The sequence below is a fragment of the Apteryx rowi genome, unplaced genomic scaffold, assembly GCF_003343035.1.
Source record: "Apteryx rowi isolate R43461 unplaced genomic scaffold, aptRow1 scaffold_49, whole genome shotgun sequence".
Lineage (NCBI taxonomy): Eukaryota > Metazoa > Chordata > Aves > Apterygiformes > Apterygidae > Apteryx > Apteryx rowi.
In genome coordinates, this window is record NW_020450749.1 from 326,718 (window position 1) to 344,249 (window position 17,532).

Consider the following 17,532-nt stretch of genomic DNA (forward strand, 5'->3'; position numbering starts at 1 on the left):
AAGGCAAGACAATCACAGTGTGCATATTCAGGCTTCTTAATCTTGTGATTGTGGTGAACACATGCTTTGAATAAGAGCCCTTTGGCTGATAATCATTTAATTCTTGTACAGAAGACAGTACTGCAACATGGTGATATTTTATATATTTTTGAAGTAAAGCATGAATAAAACAGGGATAAATCATTTATCAGCAACTTTTTAAAAACTGAAAGAGACTTTGGAAAAAATGAAGGTTTGCACCTTTCACAGTATTTTCTCATTTATCTGCTTTCAAGTATGCACACATGATTTAATAGTTATGGTAGAGAAAGAAAGCAATCACATCCCTAGATAGGACTAAATCCAGTGTTCAAAGAGTTTTAAGTTCTTAATACCATCATGCATGATTATGAAGCCTGTGGATGAGCAAGTATTGTCGAACCTTGCAGAGTTATGGAAAGAAGGATTTACCTACTTCTCCTACATTATCACCTGCTGGACCTCTGTAACAAAATAAAGCTATTGGCTGCCTCCCTTGATTTCGTGCATCTCTTGGACACGACCAGTAACAGGTAGCTTCATTGATTTCACAATATTTACTCATTATTTGAAAGTTACAGCCTTGTTCACTTTTCTCTTTTGATTACTATTGCAGTCAGACTTCTTTTCTTCCATGTGCTTTGAATATTTCTCTACTTTACTATAACCAGGACTACTGCTTTCAAAGGAGACAGGATTTGAAGAAATATCAACTTTCCACAGACTTGTCTTAAACAAGTACTTTCACTGGTTGCACATAAGTATTGTATAAATTGTCTTTTCTCCGCTAATTTTACTGCCTCATTCAACCAGTATTTTTAATTCAAACCTTCCTCAATTAGTGCAAACAGTTTTCAAGCACCTCCACTGATTTTTCCAGACTGCAAAAGCTTTGCCTATGTGTAATTTTTACAAAAAAGATTCTTAAACTCTGGACATGCCATACCTTAATATTTAGCTCTTTTGCCACAAGGCTAGGATTGAGAGGCAAACGGCATTTGTTTTTCAAGAAAAAGGACTGTACACATTCCATACCATTTTGCAAGACAGCCTGCAGACAAAAAAAAAAATTTTTTTAAAGAAAAAACACCACTGATATTTTCCTAACTGGACTATCTATAGAAAACTTTTGGACAAAATTATCCTGCAGCATAGCAAAACCGATATCTAACTCCTCCTCAATGCCAAAGGAATGCCAAAAAGATTTATAACTGCTGTCTTAGCTATCCAAAACACATAAACCTAGGAATACAGCACTAATGTCACACAAGTCATTTCTTTTTTTTTTTTTTTGGACTGACCCAAATGATACCATCCAACTCTACTGAATTGTAAGCTGTTACCAACATGTAAATAGATATCTGTTCTTTTGTACAATGGAATTGATCTTCAGCATCAAGTTTAAATCTGATTCTAGCTTATTGTGCAGCCAAAGAAACCATCCTTCCTTCTTACCCCTCCTATCCTCTCACACAATTTTCTGCCTCAGAGGACAACAAATCAGACAAAAAAAATTGACTTTAAATCATCAACTTGTTAAAAATACACATTAACAGTTTCACAGATTTTCATACATATTTTATATAACATTCTATTGAACTTATACTAAAGATTTGATGTATTGGATTGCTTTGGGGGTATACGTGGCCTAATCTTCCTAAAGAATATTAAAAATTTAATATACACACCTGTCTAGCAGATCCACTTGTTTGCTTTACTTTTTCTGCTACCATTCCAAAAAGCTGTACCAGTCTGGTTTGCTTCTCCAGCTCTTCCCTCAAGCCTTTTCCACAGACTGAAAGAAAGGCTCCAAGAATTTGCTCATACCTCACACCAAACTTTGCATCGTGTAGTGTATCCTTAAGAAGCCTGAAATAAAGGATTTAGGTTACTTTTTCCCTAAATAAAAAATTGTAAACAAGGCAATAAGATTATTAAAATATTTTAAATAACCATTACTACATACATTTGAAGTTACTGATTTTCAGGATGTAAAATGCAAGTTTTTGCTGTGTAGAGGCACTGTCTGCTTCTTCATGAAAAACAGCATTTATATTTTGTTTACTATCAATTTTATGCAACATTCATTGTTATAAACTATGACATTAAGATAGAATATTTATTCTGGAAATGTTAATCCTATAGTAAATAAGTTAAAGGAATAACAGAACAGAGAACATCCTACCAATATAGGTAGTGGGCTATTCGAATGCTTCCCAAAGCCCGAGCCAAAATGAATCTGACAAGAGCACTGTCCAGGTAGGTTTCATACTTCAATGCCTAAATGCAAAGAAAATGTAATCAATTCAGTTCTAGACAAAGACTAAGATTTTTGACTAGTACACTGACAGAAGCATCACAAACGCAGGACAGAAACTGACTGCTTTACTTAAATTTTTTTCCCATACCTAAGTTAAGATTATTAAGGACATAGAAGTGCCATTACATTTCTGTTATCTATAATCGGTAATTCCTTTGTTTTTTCAGGAGCAAAAAATTGAAATTTTAGTGTAAGCAGGAAGTCTTACTTGCACAAATTGAGGCAGGAAGTCTGTTAATTCATCATCACTTAATGCCTCTATCCAATTCACAGCTGTCGTTCGCACTTCCTGATCAGCAAACCTAGAAAGTCACCACAAATCCACACTAAGTTTATGTTGTCTGGACAGTACTTTCATATTTTCTCTCTCTCCTTCCCCCCCCCCCTTTTTTTTTTTTTTTTTTTAAAGTCAGCTAAGATCACAAAAGAACCAATATAAAATCTGTAACAGTTCAAGAAAGGACCTAAAAATGTTAGGCCCTTCAGAGACATTACCTAACAGGCAAACACACATGTGCATGTTTAGGACAAGCATACTACTCTCACAAGACTTCAGTCTTGACATCCTTACTATATAACTTATTCTCCTGTTATATGTTAGAATTCAGAATTTCAACCTCAGATACTATTGTTACTCTTTCACTACATAGCTTATCTGAATAAAGTTAGTATGCCTCCTTTGAACATTGCTATCCACGCAATCATCCTCTAAACAAAAATCATTTAATGTGTAAGACATGTGCAGAACTTATCTACTTTGTTTTTCTTACTTTGAATCAAGTAGTTCCAGTGCAGCTAAGGGTGATAAAGGAGACCACTGCTGAAGTAACGAATATATTTCAGGAAGACTTGCCCAGTCCCAATGAGGGGCACTAGCCAATAGTTTTGGTAGGCTACTAGTATGACTATGACAATAATGTCTCTTCTCCCACAAAAATTCTTTATCTTCTTTTGATAGCCTGCAGACAAAAGCATTTTGGTTTACAAAGCAAGTTACAGAGCATCACCTGAAAAACCCCAAAACTACTGGTCACTGCATATACATACAAATAATTTCATGCACAAGTAAAATGAAACTTAAAACTGCTATTTCCTCCATAAAAGAATAGAACTTGGACAAAACACAAAGTTCTACAGAAACAGTTGTTCAAAGTTACACTAAAACCTATTCCTGTCCTTCCCACATTATAACCTGAAATAAACCAAAATGTTAATGTTAGTTTGATGAAGATGACTGGTAAAGCCTGCCCAAAATGCTTTTGTGGCATATGAATGGCCACTGTTGAAACTACCACTGCTGCCAGTATTTGAAGGAAAGCTAGGCAGGAATAGGCAAATATAACAAGAGGCTAAAGGAGTAGCAATCTTGTAACTGGAGAATACTATGATACAGACCATGGAAAGCACAAGTGAACTTGTTAAGACAGCACCATTATTTTACAGGTTGTATTCAGTCTTTTGCTTACATCTCCACAGAACTTCAAATATACTAAAAGTGTATTACAGAAGTAGTTTAAGAATAGATGAGCACTCCATACCCTATCCGCAAATCACCACATACAAAGAGACTGTAGTTACAAAGAGATTAACGTACCCAATGGTGTTATCTTTGGAGAGAATGGTAAGGAGACGTTCCCTCAATGTTTTTTCCAACGTTTCTATGGAATGACACACGGTAGTCTTTGCACATTGAGGAATTTGATATACAATATCAAAAGCAAGAGATGGAAAGTCAACCTGGAGAGAGGAGGGGGGGGAGAGAAAAAAAAAAAAAGGAAAAAAAAAAGATTGAGAAGACAACTAAGTTTCTAAAAGCAGTGCAAAAAGCTCCCCCTTCCAGCAAGCTCAAATATTTAGGCACCTGCACTCTTTAGTTCTGTATGTGTAACAGTTTCCAAATACTGGTTTCTCAAATTTTTTTCTGGTTTCAGTTCCTCTATATAACTATGGTCCTTGACTGTAGGACAACTGTGTTGTTGCACAGTACAGTAGTTGCGCAGTTCAGTAGTTGTTCTTTAGAAGAAAGAAGGCCTAGAGCTGAGACTAATCACAAAGCTGTTAAAAAGCACCAGTGGTTTCAATCCAACCACTAGTCTGACCACATGTTGGGACTGCTAAACCATGTTAAACAAGGTGCCTTCTCTCTCAGAAGAGAAATCTGGACTTTTAAGTTTAGAATGAGAGGCACTTACGTTCTATAAAGAAACTGGAATTGCTATGTGGGTCCAGACAGCACCCTGCTCAGCACACGTTTCTATAGACTGCTTTTTAAAGATGTTCTCTATCAGTTCTGATAGCACATATTACCAAAGTACCTCCAGCTTCTCTGACTCTGTGAGAATGATTCAGCATCTGACTTCTGTGCATTTACAGCAGTTTTCCATTCTTTGCCCTTAATGCTTAGTGGTCACTACTCTATACTGGCTTTCAAATATGACTTAATATTTATACTCTCCCTAAAAATAATAATTGATTTATTATCACTCATGCAAGAATTAATGACTCACAATATTCAAACAAAATGCAGTCAAGTCAAAATAACAAAGTCAAAGCATATATAACCTGCAATACTATTCTTTCCATATTTCCTCTCTTACTGGCCATCCCTGATGCATGACTGGGATGCGATGAGGTCCAGAGTTGCAAGAGCTTTGTTCCACAAGTTAAGAATCTAAAGAGAGAGAAAGCAGGTATGTATTAGTGCCACAATCTGTTTACTTCAACATAATAGTTATCAAAATACTATCTAAAGATGACCAATGGTCACTACAAAGAAATAATTAACCATAGTAATATAGTAATTAAGCAGGGTATAGCACAATAATCTGAATGGAGTATCAGTGTTTCTACTGCCCAGGTGAAAATTATGCATATGACAGATGCTCTCACTAAAATAATACTGGATGTGTTCACTTCCTTAACTCTTAAGGCATATTTTAAACTTTGATATTCAGAAAAGAACATAGGAAATGCATCATTCATTGGCCAATACAGTTCCAAGTTTAAAAAGGGGTATTATGACCATCAAGCATCAAATCAGTTTCTTTCCTTTGATTCTCTTCCACATTTTGAAATCCTTTAAAATGTGTGAACCCTACATGCAACTTTTAAGCCAAAAAGGCAGAAGAAAAAGTTCAATGCAGAAACAGCTGACCCAGCTAAATGAAGTGCTCCCTAATTCTTACAGAGGGGAAAAAAGAACACTTTTGCCTCTGAGGAATAAAACAGGACACATGCAGCTCCTTACCCTCCCAGAAAAAAAGGCCTAGGCATAAGCATATATTATAGACATAACTATTTGCCTAGGCTTTCCATATTCCTAGATTCTGCAACTCCAAAAATCAAATGACACTAATATTCGCCAGTTTATTCCCAATATTAACAGTTTCCAATCATAACAAGGCATAACTGAGAATACTTTATAAATCATACAAATTGCTGTACTCACAAAGTGTGCAAGGCTCACCACAGACATATCTGCCCCCTCTCCCCCCTCAAAAAAACAAACAAACCAAAAAATCAAAATACAGTCTCGAAAGACAGCTTGAAGGTCAAATCTTTACTGTGTTTTGAGAGATGGCTCAGGCTTTGTATGTGTAATTAATAAACCAATAAAGATTACTAAGTCATGCCACTGAAGCACCACTGAAAAGTTTGTTCTTTTTAATAATTCTCCAGTTTAAGGTACTTGTCACAGCCTTCTGTCACATCAACAAGAGCAGCTATTTTAAGTCCCCTCCCACCCCCAAACACATTTCATCAGAAGGGCTTCCAGTTTGGCTTTAGATTCTTCCAAAGCACAGAGTGACCTTTTAATCTTCCAACGTTTTAGTTAGCTACAATCTTTAGTTCCTGCTGGCTATTTGCAAGAGCAATGGAATATTTGCCTAGTATCTTTAATTACCTGGATTTAATTGATGGAGACAGCAGGTAAATTAAATACCAGCATCTCTACAGCTGCCATATACAAGTCATTCAGCAAATTCTGGCCCAACACATTCTATTGTAGTGCTGCACACCAACAGAAAACATAATTTTCTCTCCATACTTCTAACTGCTATGAGAATGTTGTATGACAAAGACATACAGAACAAAATTTGGAATTCAAATCAAAATAAAAACTATTTTTAATCGCATACTATGAAATGTAATATGTAGATAGAGGACTGAAAGAAAAGTCGTTTACGAAAAAAGGTATCTTTGATTTTCAATCAGCAGAGACCTAAAGCAGCTGCAAGCCACTATAACACTTCTTTGCAATGCAGGAAAGCCTGTACTGCTAAGCACCCCCAAGTTGTTGCAATTGTTACCATACAAAAGGGGAAACTGGATCAGCCCTTGCAGTTTTGGTTAGAGATGTGGTCTGGTGCAGATCATTCAAGTGCAAAGCTGTTTGAGTATGTCAAATAGGTGCTACCAGACACACTTAAAGTGAACAGATCTCTATTACTTGTATTTGAAACTTTAGAAGAGCTGAACGGGTCCCTGTGGCCCAGGGGAGTCAATTTCCAATTACTCCTGGTAAACTAAAGACAAGTCTTCAGAACAAACCATCAAGGCAGTAGGAATGGAAATCAGATAATGACAAGACTTTCTGCTATTCTGATAGGGAATTGCTATTGAGGGACTCACCAGAAACATGGTTAACAATTTAAATCAAATAGGCATTAACAGACAAGGGATCTAGGCAAGCTACATGTTTCAGTTCACAGATTTGCACCATACACTGTAGCCTTAAGATATTTCAGTCAAGGGACTGGGAAGATACATTAACACATCACATTAAATATGCTAAGAATTAGTTCCTGGTAAGTTTAAATGCAGCTATAATGAGAAGAAGTTATGGTGGGTATGCATTTTACAATAACTTGCAGGGATCAGTTTGCAGGTCTATGCTATTTAATATCTTCACCAATAACTTCAGGAAACAGATCGTGTGAGTGGTAAACAAGGCTAAACACTGGATGGCTTCACAATTTGGACACAAGCAAAAAATCTCAGTCAAACAGAGCCATATCTAGAATCAAACGATGCAAACCACATGAAACCAACATAAACAATACTAAGAAGTAACTCTCCAGGAAAGCCTAGGGGCCTTGGTCAGCAATAAGACAACATATGTTCCCAGTAAGACCTCAGAGTCAGAGGGGCATATAATTAGGATATCTCAAGCATAAATACAGAAGCTATTTAATCTGCATTGGTGTGATCATTTCTGCAATATCACGCCCAATTCTGGTGTCCATGGCTCAAGCATATTGGTTAAAGTTTTACAGAATAGCTACAAGAACAACTAGCATTCTGGAATACTAATGAAAGAAGGTGGCAATTTGAACAAATCCAGGAACGTTTAACTGAAGAGCATTAACTATAGTAGGCTTTTCATTCTCATAATGAAAAGGTAAAACAGGATCCAACAGCTGTACTTGAAGGAAGACCATTTCAAACTAGAAATAAGTTACAAATTTAATACAGTAGTTAACTATCTCCCACCCATCCCTTTTCTTAGAAATCCAGATCCAGAATATCCTGTGATCTCTGTTACTCAAAAACAGCTTGATAACAGGAATGGTTCATTTTGCCTATCTATGAAACTACACACCTATTTTTAAATTTATGTATATTTTAAAACAGTCTTTTGATTCTCTTGCTAGTTTGTTGCCACATTACTATCAGATTGAAGAATTTTTAAAAGGATTAAAGAAAATAGATATATCTAAGAGTCAAGATACAGTTAATCAAACTTAAATCTCCAGCTTGACTCCTACACACGTCCACCTACAAAAACATGCTGCAGCAAACATTTACCAAAAAGGACAAAGATGCTGTAAAGAATAATAGTGCTTAGAGATACCATAGACCTTTAAAGCCTTTATTTGTAAAAATATAAGCTATCATTGTATTCACCTCCACAAACAGAACTGGGCTAAGATAAAAGCTATTTTTCCTCCTACATATTAATATAGTTTTGAGGCAAAAGTGCATCTTTCCCAGTGACACATGGAAACATAGTATATTATTTACTGGTTGTCAGTACTTGTTCTGCTTTGTATTGCACTAGATACTATTCCTGCTAAATTAATGGATTGCTGCAAGTATTTTATTTTGCAGGTTGCATTCTCTGTCACCATGGCTCATGAATCTGCTGAGAGCTAGCAGTTTACAATTCATCTGCTAAAACATACATGAATACTGAACTGTCCCTAGGCAATATAATGTACTTTCAGATATTAGTACTCATGAAATGCCACCTACCAACAACATACTCCGTCAATGTAGAACAGAGACTATCAATTCAGTAGACAGCAACACTAGCAGATACTTAACTGCATATGACTTGCTGGGCAACAGATCTTTACCTGAATGCTAGTGGATTCCTCAAAAAACAACTTGTGTTGTGCCTGCATACTCAACTGCTGTATTCCTACAAGCTGTGGGTGCTAACATGATCTCTTCTGGCCCACAATACTACGACAATTTCCCACAAACAAGCAGCTGTCATCCAATCATCCAACTCCTCATCTTTCAGATTTAAAGTCAGCAGATCAGTTTTTCAGACAGTTAGATGGAAACACTACAATTTAGAACTGTTTCGTATCCAATTTAATTGAAGGTGTGTTCTCCATAACCATATCGTTTAAGAGGCTTATCTTTGTCATGCCCTATTACATTCAGTGGCAGAGAAACAGTTTCTATAGTTATGGGTGTGGAGTAAGCCTTATACAGTGAATCACCATAACCTTAGCCATATTTTGGATACCTACCGTCTAAAATCAAAAAGAGGTAGAGAAACCTGACCCAAAATTTCTGGGCCCTTTCTCTGTTTGTTTGAGTCAGGAGAACTTCCACTACTTTGATTTAGGATTCCAAACAACGTCAAACATAAGACTGATTCCAATGGCAGCTGTGAAATCTGGATGGGGAAAATTATTCTATAAAATAAAAGCATTAAAATAAGTCAGCCATGCTAGTAATTGTTATTACTCTAAGTTACAGGCTCATCATTCATATAGTCTGTTGATGACTTTTCTTTTCAAAAAGTAAATCAACAATGAAGGACAAAGTTTAGTTTTCATGCAATTATATTTCAGTTCACTATCTCCCACCACCAGTTCATAAAAACTGCTCAATTACAGTTTTGCATTGTAGTTAGATTTGGAACAGCCCTTTTTAATAGGCAAAGAATATTTGTCTATTAAATCACATTCCTTACAAGGAGCTGGAGTGTCCAGCATAACCAGTCTTCCCACTCTACCCACTACCAGGACTCTCAATTCCATGTTAGCTGCCTCCTCATCTTTCAGATTTAAAGTCAGCTGACAATCGATTCCCATCGAAATAAAACAATCTCTTAAGAACTACTGAAAGCCAAATTCCTAAAATGGCACAAAAACAGTACCCATAAAGAAAGCAGCTAAGGAGTATAAACCTCACTGAACAATTCCAGCTCAGTTGGTTTGCACTGTTCATTTTTATTGGTTAGCATCAAAGTGTTCTCTGCATTTGGCTTTTTCTATAATGACAGTTTTACATACCAAAATATCATTCTAAAAGCTATCACAAGCATATTACTAAGCCAGTTACCAGCTATATTAAATAGCTTATAAGCAGTCTGACCCATCTCTTACTGTGATACACTATCAGTTGCAAGCAGGAGAACAGACAATCCCTTGTATATTTAGAAAAAAAGGCAGAGCATTCTCTGGAGACAGGTAGTCTAGAACCTAAAAGTTTTATTCCTGCTCTGAAACAGTTTCATTATTGTAGAATTTTAGGGTATTCTTCAGGGTCCATCTCTGACCTTTAAAAATGGGTAGGAAGAGATATATGGGACAATGTAGAGCTGATCTGACACTCCAGTTACGACAGGCTGCATAACAACTATTAAGTGGAAAAAGAGTAAGTTGTGCATAGATAATGGAAAATATTTCCCTCCCTCTCAGATAACACCCACAGTCTTCCTTTTTGTATTTCTTTGCGTGCCCTTCCTTCTTTCTTTCTACCCTCTTCCCCCTCCCCCATAAAGAGAAATTGAAGCTGTTTAGCAGCTCAAACCAGACAGACATTCTCATATGCCATAAGAAAGATCCTCTAAGCACTTAAGCATCTACTCTTTAGAGAAATAATCCTAAATCAGATTTTTAGATGCAGATATATACAGAGTTGTTACAACATATTCTGGAACAGAAAAAACTATTCAGCATTAATTTCTGTAGAAGTCAGCTGCGTTACCTCCCTGTCTAGATATTTTGAGTCCCGTTTAAAAGCAGCTTTATTCATCCTTCTTTAAGGATGCCAAGCTGTATTCAGCAGGTAGCTAGGTAAGTGCTATATATGAAAATATTTTAGTGAGTTTTATCATGAAGTCACTTACAGCTCATCCCATTTAATCAGGTAGAAGAAGCTCTTGTATGTGCCAACCTTCTTGGACTGAACAGGTTTAAACAGATCTCTTCCATTATGGGTCAAAGAACAAATCAAGTAGTATTTTTCATAACTGGACAAGGAAAAGAAAGTAGAGTAAACAAAAAATAAATCTAGAAAAGGGTGAAATTTTACAACTGATAAATTACTCACTTTGATACCCAGGCAGGGAATATTCCATGTGCAGCAAATACTGTGAACTGGAGATGTTCTGTGGCAGTCCATGCTTCCTTGGTGCCCCTATCTTTTGGAGAAATTACTGCAGAACTGCTGCTGCATGAATTCACGTGTAGTCGTAGAAGGTCCTCAACTGCTCTTGTTAACTGGTCTATGCTCACTTTCAAAGGGTTTTCAGGCTGCAGTGAGCCTAGATTATAACATATCTTTAATACACATCTTTCTAAAACAGCCATCTGAAAACAATTATTAAATAAGACTGAAGAACTTACCAGATGAGCTCTTGCTACTGTCCTCACCGCATTTTAAGGATACCTAGACAATAAGTTAGAACAAGTTTCAGAATCAAGAAATCCCTATTCAGCATCCATTGTTCTTAACAAGTATCTGGTACAGATAAACTAAGAAATATCTGAATTAGGTCCACATTGGGCTCTTTTTCACTCTCAGTTCCTTAAGAGTTAACTGACAGCATCTCAACTTCCCTACTGTGTAGCAAATATTCCCCAAGTTCAAAGGTTCATGCTTTGTCAAGTCACAACTGTTTTCATATATTTTAGAAACTGTTAAAAGACATAGTACACTGGAATATTGTTCATGGATACTAACTTATCTGAGTAGAGACACAACTCAGGCAGGGCTGTTAGGGATGAAAGCCCAGATCATCAGCTTCAATTACACAGCAAGCCAAGTCTGAAAAGCTGTTCTGCTTATGGCATTTGTTAATGCATCTTTTGTAGGAAGGGTTATTATAAGTTTCCTGAATAAAAGGGTTAGTGGTTAAACAACTAAAGAAGCTGTCTTTTAGCACTATCTGCTGTGTTCACTTTTTACACAAAAACAGCTAAAATCAGAGTCAAAACATGATACAGTATTACAGCAATGTCTCGTCTCAACAAGGACATTGCTGTAGCCTAAAGACAAACTAGTCATGGGAATTTACTCCCTTCTAATAAGGAAGGGTTTCGTGCCAAATTCTAATTCTGATAAAACAAACTTTAAATCAGAATTAAGTTGGTGATTTAAAAACAAGCGCCAAAAATTTCTTAAGACTTCAAAAAATGGCTAAGTTAGCCATTACTGCTTCAGAAGAATGGGAGGTCTCCTTACACTTTTAGTGCACCTTGTCAACAGTAAGTTTTAACCGCAAATAAACTTCAAAAAAAAATTTTTTTTCAATCAAAAACACACAAAAACTTGGGAGAAATAATTTTCAGAGGAGTTAATCATGTCTTTCTCTCAGGTAACATTGGCCTGTGTCTCCACATTAACTATGAAGTACTGCAAGTACTCTGGATGACAGATTGACAAACACTGCAACAGAGCAATACGTGTTATTTTCTACTCAACTGTCTACTGTTTTCTTTAAATTTTTGGCTATTTCTTCCAACCACAAATCAACAATAAAAAAAAACAAAAAAACCCAGACAATATCAGAGTAAGGCTTAGATGAAACCTGCTCTGAGGTTAACAGCAGTTTGGTTTCTGAAAAGCAAGATATCACATATGCCTACATATATATTACCATTTAGGCAAATTTTCATCACAAAAAAATTTAATTTTTTACTAATAAAGATTACTTTTTCCAATTTCTATTGGGATAACTTTTTTTGGAAGTCATTTTTACACTGTAATCCAATTATTTCTATACCTTTCTCATACCAAAAAACAAACTTTGGAGAATTATTTCATATGCTGAATTTCACCAAGCTTCAATACATATTTTCTGTATTGTCCTGCAAGAATTTTATTTGACCTGTGTATCCTGCACGACTTCAACTGAGTATGACAAACATATCACTAAACTGATGAACCTGAGAAAAACGGAAAAATGGCACATGAATTTCCATATTACTATGACTGCAGGACAACAGAAACAGCATTACAAAGCTATTTAATTTTTGTATTTGCACTTTTTCCTCTAATTACAGTGTTTTTGATAAAGTGACTTGAGACCAATTCTGCTCAAGTGAACTGTTCATTGTAAGGCAGTTCAGTCAAAATCTGCACTATGAGATCATTTTTTGTCCATGTGCTCAGGAATCCAGCAACAAAACTGTTAAGAGTTTTAAGACACTACTAGTGTAAGTAAATACTGCATAGAAAATACATGATGTGAATTCCTCTTCTGTGAGCCTAGCTGCACTGATTTTACAGGGCATGAGCTGCCCATCAGTTTCCCTTGCTCAGATTTAACACCATCTGCTGTTACACAGATCTGTACACAGAACCAGAAGACAGTATTTTGACAATAGCTTTAAAAAGTGGCTATTTGGAACAGAAAACGGTTTCAAGAGCAAGTGATAAATGCATTAACAGCAAAAGATGTTAGAAGCAGTTCTCACGTAAAATAAATAAAAAGAAATCCAACCATGACTGAACTGTTGCAGATACCTGAAACTACCAAAGATTCTGAAATAGTATTTATCAGCACAAGGAAAAAAAGAAAAAAAAAACCCACACAAAACAACCACCACTGGAATGCAATTTAGAGTGTGAAAGTTTACCTCAGTGTTTTTAGTCCTTGGAAGATTAACAACCCTCCTTAGCTTCTTTACAGATTCTGTTATTGCAGGAGTCTCTACACCATCCAATGTAAAACAGATTTTTCTGACAGTCTTTATTACATGTTCTACTGCTTTATGTTGGTTCTAATAAGAAAAGTGTGAAAGAACACATGAACCTGATCACAACTGTAAAACTCAGGACTGCTTTAAACATTTTTTAGAAGGAATTACCGAGAAAATTTTATTATGAGATTTATATCTCAAATACATCTAACTGTAGTATAACAATTTGATTAAATAAAAACCTCAGTCTCGAAAACTTCCTTATAGCTCAGTTATCAATGTAGGAAACTGAAGTAGTATGGATTCTAGAATGGTGTCCCAAAAACAACATTGGGAGGCTTCCAACTTTTCTTCATCTATACCACCTAGCTCTAGGCAAATATGTGCAGTCTATTGAGATATGAAGTCTGAATTCCCAACTAATATAAACAACTGTAGTTCAGAAAAAAATACTCATTTAGTGTGACGAAGGAAGCATGCTGGAGAGGCAACTTTTCAATTTCAGCCCTCTTGAAAACAAACGTGAAGGTTCAAACCATACGTAGACTAGAATATAGCTTCAGTAATGTAGCTTTATCACTGACTTCACTTTAACTAACATTTGAAGGTCTGTTGCAACTTTTGCCTTGCATACCATTCAATATAATTTAAACGGTTCTCACAGAAGAAGCAGCTGCAAACTGCCATCTTAGGGAAAGAAAAGACAGGGAATTGCACACTTCACAAGAACGTCTTTTGAAAAAAAGAGACCAACTTTTTAATCAGAGAATGAAAACGCTCTTACACTGCTTAAGACAAAGTCAAGATTCTCCTAACACTCCCTTCTTGCTTCTCTTCAAAATGAATTTAAGTTTTAAGTGTTTCTTCTAAGAATCCTTTTTTTTTTTAAACATAAGCAAAGTCTTCATTCATCCAATTTTAAAGAATGCATGTAGAAAATGAAAGTATTTACTTTAAAGTATTTGTTTACTTATTACAGTTTTAAGGTATAGGTTTCTTTCACAATCACTTACAACTAAATAAGAGGAGTTAGTGTAATATGCTGTTAGTAAGATGTGAACTGATTTTTTTTTTCCCCCTCTTGCATATTCTCATGACTTTGCTGCAAAGGGACAGCAAAAAAGCAGTTTGAATTTAAAGTTAATTGTATTGGGAACTACCTCGCAACAATTAACTTTGTCCTGGTAAAAAAATAACCATATAAGTTGGAAGACTACATTGTAAATATTTAAGTCCTAAGTTAAAAGCTAACACTTCCAAGATAACTGAGCATACCAACCAAGTAGCAAAACTACCACTGTTGTTTTGATAAAACTTACAGGCACTCAAGACTATCTCAATAAAAAGACAATAGCTACATTTTGAAATGGCCATAAATGTGAAATCAAAGGCTATGAATAACATCTCTGCAGATGATTTTAAAGCTGTTTCACTTCCATTAGCAATCTTCAGCCACTGAATTTGCAAAGGAATTCACTTTAGGGAGTAAAAAATTTTAAGTGGGACAACTGTTGATATTTGAATCTAATCATCATCTAAAAGATACACCTCCCATCTTTAAAAAGACTGTGCAAAGATTAGAACATAACTCTGAATTGAGATATTCTGCATTCCTCAGCTCAGCCTGTGAAATCTCATTAAACCAGCAAGCTGAAGCAGCTGTTAAGAGCAAGGCAACAAATACACCACCATACCAGGAAGCAGTAACATCTCACTCTTCTACAATAAGATCATGTTCAAAAACGATCCTTGAGAACATTATGAATCACCATCAAGGGAGTTACATGATCTTTACAATGGTATTAAAGGAATACGTAAACAGTGGACACCAGCTTGTTCAGACCCACATTCCCAGAGAGGCAATAAAACAGACTTAATCACAATATTTTAAATTTCCATTAAGTCATCTATTTCAAGACTGTTTCTTATAGAAAGTTCCTTAAAAAAATACTGCTTTTTAAAGAAGCTATCTAAGGTTTAATAATTTAAGTTGCCAAGTTAAGTCACTATCAGGAGTTAACCTACTTTACTAATTTCTAAAAAGATTAGCTTAATTTATCTTCAACTAGCTTTTGCATTTGGAAAATTACTCCAAATTAATCTTCACATGCAAGCTTTTTTAGGTTACCTGTGATCCACTGAAATAGACACTGTTTTTGATAACATTTATGTTCAATTAATCTAACTGTGCAGAATAAGATATTATACTTGTGTAAAACTTAAATGTTCAGACATGCTTCAGTTATAATTCCCATTGCACACAACTACTGTTGCTAGCTTCTGTATAGATTGTGATCTGTGTTATCAATATATCATCACAGCTAACATGACTGAGACAAAGCCAAGATTTGGACCTTTTCTCTATTTCTCTGAATTAAACTTTTCTAGCATTTTTGAAGAAAAGGTTATTTGGCATCCCTGGACTTGGAAGGTACACCATTTCTATTACAGTTATGACAATAAGATTATTATTAGTTTGCTAGAAAAGCTAAAAGAAAAAAAGGGAAAGAAATCTGAAAATCCATGGTTCCAGATCTGCTTTCGACAGTTTGTTCAGATCTTAATTTTCCAAGAGCTTCAGCTGGTCTTTGTTTACTAACAAGATAGTTGGAAATTCTCATGCTACTTTTGGTTCAGCAATAGCTCACTAAGCTTACCTCATTTTTAAGCGCTATGCCAATTTGTTTATGATATGCATCAAGAAGCTCTTCAATAGAAGACCTGCAACAAGTAATAATTATTGAACAGAAATACAAGAGTATAACATCACCATACTCAGAAATTCAATAGTGGGCTTGATCATGAAAATAACCACATAACTTTACCTTATAATAACATCTCTGACAGGCTTTTCTACTTTGTAGAGGTGTTTGGTTAGATGTATGGGTGTTCTATCATCTTCTTCCTATAATAAAATACTAGATATTGAGTCTCATTCTCACCTTTCTATAATTTCTAATATTGTTTTAGAATTTTGTGGAGTAGAAGGGGAAGGATATAACACGATCTCTTCCAAGGGGGGGGGGGGGGGGGGGGGGGAAGAAATAGGTAGTTAATAGCTTATGAAACATGTACATGTTGGGGCAGGGGGAAGAAGAGAGAAGGGACTGAGCACCTAACTCCACAGGCACCAAATACTCCTCCCTCCCTCTTTGATAGTCTGATAGATATCTAATTAAACTCCAAAACTGTTCTCAACTTGTACTTAATTCTGAAATTTGCTGCTTCTCCTTCAGGCCTCAAGTTTTGTCCAAAAGCTTGCATACTTTTTCCAGCTTTACTAGTTGGTCCAATAAGAGACAGTATCCACATTTATAAAATCTTCCTTGCCAAAGTTCGCTATGTATTTTATTTCCTCTTAGTAGGGTAGAATACAATTCACATCACTAAGCAGACTTACTAATTTTTAATCACACAAGATTACAACTCAGATCAAATTCTCCCAACTTCTTGAAGCTGGTCAAAGAAAACAGATTTCCTCAAATATTCTCCCAAAGCCAAAAATTCAGATGTTGACAGAAGTCCATGTATTTCCCTGCAGGAATTATTACCTAATTCTATAATCTATCTATCTACACCACTCTAACCAATGCACCTAACCTCATATGAGTTAGTTTCAGAATAACAAAATCAGATTTACTGCAGTTTAGGAGGTACTTACTGTTCGTGCCAGATCTCTGCACACTACACTATGGGTCAAGAGCTGCAGTTTAATTTCTGTATCCCATTTCCGGCAGTTCTGAATATATTCATGGCTTCCTACACAGTGCTTACTGTTAAACAAATGAAAACTATTGTTACTTGCATAAAAAAAGCAGTGTTTTCAAAACAAAAGCACCCCCCAAAACAGATGAAATTTTAAGGCAGCCTGTTGGGCTCAAAATAAGGAAGTGGTTAAAAAAAAAAAAATCCACATGGTATTTCTTGATCTGTTTTTTACTTCTGCAGAAGTCCCAATATACTATTACAGATACCTGTATTTTTGCTGAAGCTCTTAACTATTATGGCTAATATGGAAACCAA

General features: G+C 35.7%; 1 protein-coding gene across 6 annotated transcripts in view; it reads right to left on the reverse strand.

The window, feature by feature from the left end:
* PIK3C2A (phosphatidylinositol-4-phosphate 3-kinase catalytic subunit type 2 alpha) overlaps positions 1-17,532 on the reverse strand; it is a 60,209-nt gene that overhangs the window by 15,430 nt on the left and 27,247 nt on the right. For 3 of the 6 annotated variants that reach the window (XM_026078982.1, XM_026078981.1, XM_026078983.1), the window contains 15 exons: positions 17,171-17,282; positions 16,335-16,414; positions 16,167-16,230; positions 13,447-13,590; positions 11,212-11,254; positions 10,916-11,129; positions 10,713-10,835; positions 9,103-9,270; positions 4,901-5,009; positions 3,933-4,075; positions 3,109-3,297; positions 2,547-2,640; positions 2,204-2,298; positions 1,707-1,887; positions 965-1,069 (listed from right to left, as the gene is read on the reverse strand). In XM_026078982.1, the coding sequence (XP_025934767.1) occupies positions 965-1,069; positions 1,707-1,887; positions 2,204-2,298; positions 2,547-2,640; positions 3,109-3,297; positions 3,933-4,075; positions 4,901-5,009; positions 9,103-9,270; positions 10,713-10,835; positions 10,916-11,129; positions 11,212-11,254; positions 13,447-13,590; positions 16,167-16,230; positions 16,335-16,414; positions 17,171-17,282 (1,864 nt within the window). The remainder of the gene's footprint in view (positions 1-964; positions 1,070-1,706; positions 1,888-2,203; positions 2,299-2,546; positions 2,641-3,108; positions 3,298-3,932; positions 4,076-4,900; positions 5,010-9,102; positions 9,271-10,712; positions 10,836-10,915; positions 11,130-11,211; positions 11,255-13,446; positions 13,591-16,166; positions 16,231-16,334; positions 16,415-17,170; positions 17,283-17,532) is intronic. The other 3 variants (XM_026078984.1, XM_026078985.1, XM_026078986.1) reach the window with 3 other exon arrangements.